Source organism: Miniopterus natalensis, chromosome X, assembly GCF_054644295.1.
Source record: "Miniopterus natalensis isolate mMinNat1 chromosome X, mMinNat1.hap1, whole genome shotgun sequence".
NCBI lineage: Eukaryota > Metazoa > Chordata > Mammalia > Chiroptera > Miniopteridae > Miniopterus > Miniopterus natalensis.
The window spans coordinates 94,963,009-94,973,162 of NC_142103.1; the positions used below are offsets into that span (position 1 = coordinate 94,963,009).

The window sequence follows — 10,154 nt, forward strand, 5'->3', positions numbered from 1 at the left end:
CTAAGGCCCGCGGACCCAGCGCAGTCCATTCCACTGCCTGCTTCTGTACAGCCCATGAGCCAAGAATGGTTTTTACATTTTTTTAATGATTGGAAAAATCATTTAAAAATAGAATATTTTGTAACATACAAAAATGATCTAACTTCCAATTTCAATGTCCAGAAATCAAATTGTACTAGAACACAGCCATGCCCGTTTGTATACCTATTGTAGAGGTCTGGTTTTGTGCTACAACAGAAGCAAGCATCTGCAGCAGAGACAGTATGGCCCAGAAAGCTGAAAAAATTTACTACCTGGCCTTTTACAAAGAAAAGTTTGCCAATCATTGCATTTGAGAAATAGATTGTGGGGAGGAGGGGTAGGGGAAGGGGCAGGAGCAGAAAGGACACTTTAAAATAAACTGGTTATAGGCATACATTATACCTGACATCTTAAATCCCAGTGCTCTAAGTTCTCTGGGACCACCCCAAAGTCAGTGGCAATCCCTCTTACTGTAGAAGAACTAAGGTTTAGAAAAGAGATTACTCCAGAGTCTAAAATACAAAGAGGTAAGAAGACATGCTAGAAATTGCAGACATGCAACTGAACTTGAACATGCAGAAGAATATACCACAAATTCAACCTGGAAGCACCTTGAAGAAGAGACGACCTTAACCAGAATATTGTCACAAAGAGCATTGCCTGGCAAGTCCCAGGACATTTTTAGACAAGGACTTTGCTTCGTACAGGGTGGAAGTGGGGAGGGGACAGGACAGAGCCTGGGGAACTAGGTAGTGAAAGGGTGGGGGGAACAGAAAGTGTCTGAAATAGTGCAGAAACATTTGACAAAAATACCATTTAAGTTTTAATTTGAAAATGTAAATATATTTTAAAGCAAATGCCTTCATAGGTATACATCCAAATGGATGTGGTCACCTGAAGCAATGCTTCTCAAACTTTAATTTGTGAAAATGCAGATTCTGAATCAGTAGTTCCAGGGTGGGGGAGGCCAGACCTGCAAGTGATGCTGATGCTGCGGGTCCTGGGACCACACTTTGAGTAGCGAAGGCGTAGAATGGCCACAGCCTTACTCTCAAACATCTTTAAAGTTCCCCTTAAAGACTCCCGGTGAGAACCAGGTTATTGGGCACACTGGAACATAATTTTTTTCATATATTATATACAGACCTCCTTACCCATAATAGCATTGCCTGGCTTGGTGAACTTTACCGTGCTCTGAAAACTTTAGAGCTGATCTTAAAAAGTCATGTTCTCTCAATGAACAAAGATTTGCTGCCATCACGAATATTCTAAATAATATGCTACAGCCCCAGAATGTAATCATAACAATGGAATTTCAGAAAAGTTTCAAGGGGCAGTAACATCATTCGAAAGAATACATATTTTTACATAAACAATCATCATTTGGATTTTTAAGTTGGGAGTGTTTTCAAAACACAAATAGTCTAGCTTTGTGGTCACCCCCCACACGGTATGTAGTCCCTTGGCATGCTCATATCATTTTTCCTCCGGTTTTGAATTTCAGGATAGGACACTTGCCTGAAAACCCAAGTGCCAAGAAATCTCATAGCAGTTTTTGAGAGCCACAAATTTGGTTGCAGGAGTAGGAGGTTTAACTGTACCAGAAAGCAATAAACCCACCTAATTCCCTAAATTTCCAGCCACAGAAAACATGGAAAGATGGTTTGCTCATTTTAGCAGAGTTTTCAACCACACAACCCTAACTCTTTTAAAGTTTAATTACTGGTTTTCCCCTGCCAAGATAAACATGGCCTCCTGCATCCTGTGTGTGCCAAGGAATGTTTCCAGGCGTGCTGCATTTCAAACTGCACCTAGAATCTCCTGAGCACAGGCCTGGTGCTACACAGCTTCCAAGCTAACGAAGTAGCCTGGGCTGCCTGAGAAAAAGGTATGCGAAAAGCCAAGGGTTTAAAATGCCTAGAAAAATAGAACATAAAAAATTAAAATAAAATGCCTACAATCTTTCCAAGGTTTTTCATTCTTTTTTTATTAGAATATGTTATTATCTCCACATATTCTCCCTGGGTACTTTATTCTCACCAAGAGTTATTAAAATAATCGAGTCCCATTCAAATCTTTAAAGAAAACTTCTGTTTTCCTTCATATTAATTTTTAAATCGAATGGAGAGGCGGACTTAAAATTGTATCCCACCAGAGTCACTGGCATGGAAAGGAACTGAATGCCACTGAAGGCGCATGTATAAAAACTCATTTGTATTTTGTGAGTTAAACCTGACGATTCATTCGGGCAAACACTGACAGGAATCAATGGAAGCAATTCCCGCATGGTTTCTTTCCTCACAAAATGAACGCAAGCGTCCGCCTGTGGGTGCAGAAACACTCCTTTCGCTCGCTCGCCCGCCGCCACCGGCCCCGCGGCCGCCCGCAGCCACGTCACACCCACTTCCGGTCCCGGCTGCGCCGAGCACAGGCCGCGGCGCGTGTCGCCGCCTGGAGAAAAGGCTTCCTCGGCCCGCGAGGCCAGCGGCACCAAGGCCGCGCCCCCCGCCCCGGGAAACCCCCGCTCACCTAGAAAGAGGGTGGTGCCCAGCGCCAGGGTGCCACCGACGAACACGGCCAGGGCGAGGCGGGTGCCCCTGCGGGCCAGCCTCCCGGGCCCGGGCCCCGCGCCGCGCGCCGCCTCTGCTTCCATGGCGAGGGCCGCGCGGGCCGCGCGGGCACGGTCGCTGCTGAGGCTCGGTGGCTGCTCCCAGGAGGCTGTTAGGTGTTGGCATCCAAAGTCCCCCTGCTCGCCCACCGACGGCAGCTTCCGACAGCGCGATGAGGAGTGGCCCCGGCCGCCCCCGGGCGAAAGGCAGGACACCCGGACCTCGGCTGCCTCGGCCGTGGGCGCCTCGCTCGCCGGCTCCCCAGCGAGGGCCCTCTCGGCCGGCTGCTTGGCAGGCTCTCCGCTCAGGCGCTCCGGGTGGACATGCTTTACTGTGTTGCTGAACAGATGTTTTAGCTATTTAAATGTATAGTCACTTGGGGAGGAAGAAAACAATTGTCTTTATCAAAACTGGGTTCCCGTCCAACGGCCCCTGCCCGTGCCGGCGAGGTGGCCGGGCGCCGCCGGCCCCGCTTCAGGGCCGGACGGGTCACGGACCTCTTCTGACGACAAGCATTCTGCCCGCCTGAATCGCCTTCATCAAAGCTCTTCTTTCAGTGAGCAAGTCCCTTTTTAAAGCCTTCTAAGGTTCCTGGGATATCCTGGAGCATTTTATTTTGGGAACTTTGTGTATGACAGCATGTGCCAAAAATCAGAGTCATAGTCCAGTGCAGTGCAAAGTAGTAATTAAGACAACCTACAGGGGCTGACGGTTTGGACCGGAACATTTTCTTTAAGGGGGAAGAAAAAGCACATCCTCTCTGTAGTGCTAAGAATTGTACAAACGACAGGTAAGTTTTCAAATTAAGCATATTGTGGTAAAAGGGTGTGTTTCCTTCCCTGCGTGCTTTGATGAAAAGTGTCCCCGTGTATTTTTCCTCTAGCCCCACAATCGGAGTGCCTCTGTTGGCCGGGTGGTTACTATGTTTTTTGTTTACATGAAGCACCCATTTCGGCAGATTCCCCAGGATGAATTCAAAGGCATTTGGTTTCACTGAAAAGACTGATTAACGACTGAGTCTTTGATTTCTTTGATTATGCTAACGTTTTAAGTTATGAAAATCTGCTTTCTTCATGGGAAAGGGCAACCAGTATTCCAATGCTATTGAAATGATCTGCATTTTATGATCTGATTACAGGGGCCACCAAAAGTATGTTTACAGTTGTGAGTATAAGAAACACAGAATTTGTTCTTGTATTATTATTTCTTTTTTATTAATTAGCATATTATTTATTATTAACCTCTTTTTCCCCACCCCTGTATATAGATATCATTAATTCACAACACAACTATTATTTACCTGCTCTTGTTTTATTGGAGGTCATAGGACAGTGGCATTAGGGGTGGAACGTTCAGCGACATTTAGAAGCCAGTGGAGCACTTTTCTTTCTCATACAAAACTTGTGCCTGTGGGCCTGGAGGTCACACCAGAGCTCAGCAGACACTGGTGAGCCCAGTGTAGCATGGCCCCGCGTTCATGGTCTTATCTGGCCGATCCTGGTCAGGCCTTTCATGGGATTCTCCCAAGGTTTTAGACTTATTTCATGACACATCCTACCTTACTTTCTGTTCACTTCATGTTGCCACAAAGTCAGAAGAGCATAAGCCTTGTCCAAATTATGACATCATAGTATGCTGTAGCTATGTGTGCTCATTGGCTATTGATGTTTTGTTTTAGTTATTTTCTAACACATCCTAGCCAGCCTTTGGCTCCTAGGTTGGGATTCTCCCAAGAGTTTTTGGACTTGACTTCATAGTACTTCTTAGATTGTGAGCTCCATGAGGTCAAGAATCATATCCATCAAGTTCAGTGCTGCAGCTCCAACATCTACAGTTCCTTGCCCGGAACAATGAAGGGAGAAGTAAGAGCAATGAAAATCATCCAAGTTAGCCTTAGCTACTTGCTCTTAAAATATAGCTTCAGAAACCTCAGATGCTCGTGGGTGGGGGGTTTTCAGCCTTCTAATTCCTTCTAAATGCTCAAATGATAATGATACTTCACATGGGCATAGCACTTTCATATCCTTGTAACCTCAGGGCAAACTCATATACTTGATAACAAAGGTATAGCTATCTATGGTTTGCAAATGAGAACACTGAGACCCAAGGACCAGCCTCAGGTGGCATAGGAAAACCAGAAAATGGCAAGACAGTGAGGAAGATCACTGCCATACACACTCGCCAAACCTCCTCACGCATTTTGGGTCCAAACTGACATGCAATGGTGGCCATGGGATGCTAGCTGCAGTAGCCTTTACCCTCCTTAGACTGGAAATTTCTCCACAGGTGAGGGCAACTGGGGCTTACCCTGAAGTACACCTACCCATCACTTAGCAGCATGAATTCATTCCCAAATATTCAACTGCTAAGTGAAAAACCATAGAACCAAAAATTACTTTCAATAATCATAATAGAAAAATTATGATGCATTCCATCCCAAACTAAGATATGCCAATGCTGACAGAAAAATGTATTAATTGAATGATGAAAACACCTCTTAAGAGTAAATAATAGCTTTCAAGATATTGAAAATAAGTAGTTTGTTTGTATAATGTAATATAATGGTTTATGTTTCTCACCAAAGGAGTAAAGGAAGACTCAGGATGGTGGGAATTGGTAGAGGAAAGGGTATTGGTGAGTCATTGATTATAAAGTGCATTTTTCATTCTATGCCATTTTCCACATTAATTTTCAACCTTTTGGGAGATAATGATTATCTTGCACTCAGACTGCACTTAAAAATAAAGTTGTAGCACAGGGGAAAATGTCCCCTTAGAGCAAAATAAAGAAGTCCAAAACACAGAGAAATAATGAGGGCTCACAAAAGATGAAAGCAAAGGTTGGCGTATTAGGGCACCTGGGCCAAAGCTGGCCCACTGCTTGTTCCTGTAAATAAAGTTATATTGAAACAAAGTCACAGCCATTTGTTTGCATATTGTTTATTATTGCTTTGATGTTACAAGGTCAGAGTTGAGTCGTTTTGCAACACATACGTTATGGCCTGCGAAGCTTAGAACAGTTACTCTCTGGCCATTTACAGAAAGGTTTACTGACCCCCTGGACTAAAAAGTAGTAGAAGATGCTGCCTCTTCATCTCACCTACATGGCGCACATAATTAAAACAAAAAACTCATTCACACTTGACCTGCTTCTGGAAATCATTCCATTCAATGTTTTCTAAAAACAAGCCCTCTGAGCCAGCCTGAAGGGACCGGAGAGTATTGTGCTGAGTGAAATAAGCCAGTCAGAGAAAGACTGATCTCACTTATATGTGGAATCTAATGAACAAAATAAACAAAGTAGATCCAGAGACATGAAAGCAACAGTCTGCTGCAACAGACTGGGGTATCTCAGAAGGAGGCCGGGGAAGGAGGGAGGTGAAGGAAGAGGTTAACCAAAGAACTTCCATTCATATGTGCATAACTCATGGATGCAGACAATAGTGTGGGGAAGGCCTGGGGAGGGGGCAGGAGTGGGGAGGAGTGGGTCAGTGGGGGGAAAACAGGGCACATCTGTAATACTTTCAACAATAAAGATAAATTTTTTAAAAATAATAAAACGAGCTGTTGTGTCTGGGAAGTTGGTCGATGTGTCTTTGTCTGAAACTACAATATTGAAACTACATATTATTTAGTGTGTTTTGGGGTGAAAAGTCATTATCCTGGGATAAAAAATGGGAGGATTGTCAAAAAATTTTATAATTCCTCAAGAGCTATGAAAATTAGTTAACTGAAGTCACTATGCATGTAAGTCTGCTAACAGTCTGGCCTGCACCCTCCCAACTATTTCAATTAAGAACCTCCAGTACTATCTGGAGCCTTAACTGGAGTCAATCAATGAATCAATAGAAGTTTTTTAATATTTCTGTTTCCTGGCCCTGTGCAAGGCCCTGCCGAAGAAGCTGAAGAAGCCATGCCGGAGATTCTGGACTGGTAAACCGGGCTCAGTCATGAGAACATGCAAAACCCTTAGCAACTTAGTTACAGAACACCAAAAGCCAGTAAATACCCAGAGAAATAGAAATCCCTGGGCGGCTGATTTGTTGGGAAGACTTCCAGAAGGAGGATCTGCCAGAATGGGCAGCTTGCATATAGGTCAAGCCCCACCCTGAGATGGGAGTTGCCTGGCCATTTGTGTCTCTTCCTGTAAGACTCACAGGTAAGATGATTTATTCAGAGCTAACTGAATCCTGCACCCTCAGTGCAACTTCAGTGGCAGAGATGACAACTGAAGCTGAGTCTTTATGCTAGAGAAGAGTGCATCTGGTCATCATTTGCATGTGCGGGATCTTCTCTTTCAGGCAGTAAAATCCCATGTGGGCCACAATTTCAGTGAGAAAGAAGGAAATGATTCAAATCCTGAAAAATGTATTCATCCATCCTCTGGAAGGAGGAAGGGGGGAGGGAAGAGAGAAGAGGGAGAGGAAAGCTAAATGCTGAAAACTCAGAGCTGGGGGCTATCGCGGGGCTCTGTTATTTGTTGGCAGGTCCTTCAGACTAGGGAGGCTTGAAGTCCCCAGCCTTCCACTAATGAGACTCATTACTCACTTTATATCTGATCTTTTTAAACATCTTTCTTAGCTAAGTGTTCTATCTCCCTTTACAGATGAGGAAACTAAAGTTCGGAGCTGTTAAGTGATTTGCCCAAGGTCACATAGCAGGTATTTGTCTTAAGGCCTGAGGGGTTTCCAATTCCAACCTTTTTTCTCTCTGCCATGTTACTTGATAAATTTGCCTATCTACCTCAGGTAATTAGTGAAGGTAGGTGTAGCGTGTCAAAATGACACTTGAGCCAGGGAAAAGCGATAAACTATGCTTCCTCTAATTTTCTTGTTGAAAAGACTAATTACCAGGTTTCATTTCCTTAACAGGAACAGCAGCCATCATTTAATATGGCAAAAACAGGTTTTCAGTTGTGGAACAAAAATAGCAATACACAAAATATCTCCTGATTTGAACATTAGGAAGAATGTATAAATTTGAAAGGCTATTGTTCCATGTATTGTACTTGTTCATTTCTGAGCCTAAAGGGGGATTGTATTCCTTGATATTCTCATCTCCTTGGCCACACAGCTATTTCTTCAGCATGCACTTACTTTATGTGTATTATCAATCCTTATAGCAAGCAGTCCAATGACATAGGAATCTTTTGCCATGTTTCACAGACAAGGGCACTGAAGCAGGCAGAGGATAAGAAATATTCCCAAGGTCACATGATGGGTAAATGACAGAGCCCAGTTGGAACTCAAATCTATCTGACTCCTGTTTTGAAATGTACCTGGGATTTGTTTTAATCAACTACAGAGACAGTCTTTGACGGAAGAGTTTATTACTCACAGTTTTCAAGAGGAAGGGGCAGGCCAGCCTGTATTGAGTTTTCCAAGGGGAGAAATGGGTGAGGCAGAGTAAGCAGCTGAGCAGGTTCGGGATTGGATAGCTTGAATGATTTCAACAGGCTCTGGTCTATAGAAGTGGAATCTAGTTGTGTCTAGTACCTGGCCCTGGGGTGGTTTAGGGCAGAAGGACAGTGGCCTGGCCTGCAGGAGCTTGATAAAAGCAGGTGGGTGGGAGTATCGATTTGGGATTGCTTGGTTTGCATTTCAAAAGCATTTCAAGTCATTCACTATCTCTTGGAATTAGCCAACCTTGGGAAGGGCAGTCCCTCCCTGGGTCCACAAGGCCCCAAAATGTCAAAAAATAATAATAAATCACAAAATAGAGAAAATATAAAACATGATTAATACAGTTTCAAAACCTATAAGACTTTTTCCAAAGCATTCCACCGCATAGACTTTTTAAAATGTTATATCTATTTGCCCAACTAGTGCTTACCTGCTATATCCTCAAACTGATCAGACCCGCCCTAACCCCTCCGTTAGACTACTAACCTATAGAAGTTTATGCCTTTGATTAATTACAGCCATTTGTTCAAGGGTAGCTTACTCAGATGTTTCTGAAAGCAAGAGGCATATAGAGAAGTGATTCTCAACTTCGAGTGGTCAGGCACCAGAATCTCCTGGGCAGCTGGGTAAAACACAGATTGCTGGGCTCTTCCTCTGGGGTCTGATTCAGTAGACCTAGGATGGCCTGAAGTTTGCATTTCAAACAAGCTCCCACATGATGCCAATGCTGCTGGTCTAAGGCCCACATTTTGAGCACCAATGGATTCAAGAAACCATTGAATCTTTTTATGATGTAGCAAGGTGAACTGAAGAACTAACAAAACTAAACATTAAACTTATGGAATGAAAGTGGGGATGACATTCTAAATATTTGATAACCAGTATGGAACGGTACTGACCAAGGGACTAGGAGTAGTTTTGGTGCCACTTAGATTCTATTCTGATAACCTCTATAGAAATTTGTCTCATTAAATTACAGGTACGTTGAGGGCAGGCATTTACCATATCACATCAATTTTTTTTCCCCTCACCCAAGGTTATTTTTTCCATTGCTTTTCAGAGAGTAGAAGGGGGAGAGAGAGAGAAATATCGATGTGAGAGAGACACATCGATTGGTTGCCTCCTGCACACCCAGATCGGGGCTGGAGATTGAGCCCGCAACCAAAGTACATGCCCTTGACCTGAATCGAACCCAGGACCCTTCAGTCTGCTAGCCGGTGCTCCAACCACTGAGCCAAACTGGCTAGGGCGATATTGCGTCAATTTTAAGGACATTTTTTCAAGCTTTAGCATCTCTAAAAGTTAACAACCGGTGGCGTGATGTAATTTGACGGCATGTTTCTCTCTCAATGGTACATAGTATTGTGGTACATCTTACGATCAGTTCCATCACAGATTCAACAAAATACGTTTTTCTTCCTTGTATGCGCATCTCCTTTTGCAATGCTGAGCGTATAGGATACGCTTTTGCTCTCGGCCCCCCTCGGACCTTCTAGCACATCAACGTCGCATCGGCAAACGGCTCCCTGGCCAGCGGGGCTCGTCAGTCCCGTCCGCGGGCGGCGTCCGCCCCTTCGGTTTTCCTTTGCCGCTCCCGGTTTTATCCGGAGCTCTGGCCGGCAAGCGCGGGCTCCTCCAGGAGCAGAGCCAGAGGCGACAGCAGCAGAGGCCTACGGCTGCCAGTGACCTCAGGCCCCTGCCCAGCAGCCGGGATGAGTGTGCCCAGGACTCAGGCTCAGCCTTGCCCCTTTTTGTGGCTCCAGCCTGAAGGGCTGACCTCTGGGTGGCCACCCCCTTTCCTCCTCCTGCCCTTCCAGTACCTTTGCAACCGGTTCCCTGCATTAAGCACCCTCTCCTCCGACTATCTAGAGTGGCCTCTGCTTTCCTGCCTGAACACTCACAGCTCCCGCCCCCTCTGTCCCTCCAGGTGGCAACGTTCCCCGTGGATGCGTGTTCCCACGGTGCCAGGCACTGCGGCGCGGTGGCGACAGCGGGTAAGCGCCCGGGCTCCGGACCGAAGTCCCTGGGCTGGATCCCTAGCGCTCGCTCCTGCTTACTTCTATGCGACGGGGAGAACCTGCCTGATCTCTCGCTGCCTCGATTTTGTCATCTGACAAAGATAA

The 10,154-nt window shown here is 45.1% G+C and overlaps 1 protein-coding gene across 1 annotated transcript in view; it reads right to left on the reverse strand.

The window, feature by feature from the left end:
* PHEX (phosphate regulating endopeptidase X-linked) overlaps positions 1 to 2,674 on the reverse strand; it is a 172,222-nt gene extending 169,548 nt beyond the window's left edge. The window contains exon 1 of the mRNA XM_087829324.1: positions 2,551 to 2,674. Coding sequence (XP_087685450.1) covers positions 2,551 to 2,674 — 124 coding nt within the window. The remainder of the gene's footprint in view (positions 1 to 2,550) is intronic.
* Positions 2,675 to 10,154: the final 7,480 nt, after the last annotated feature.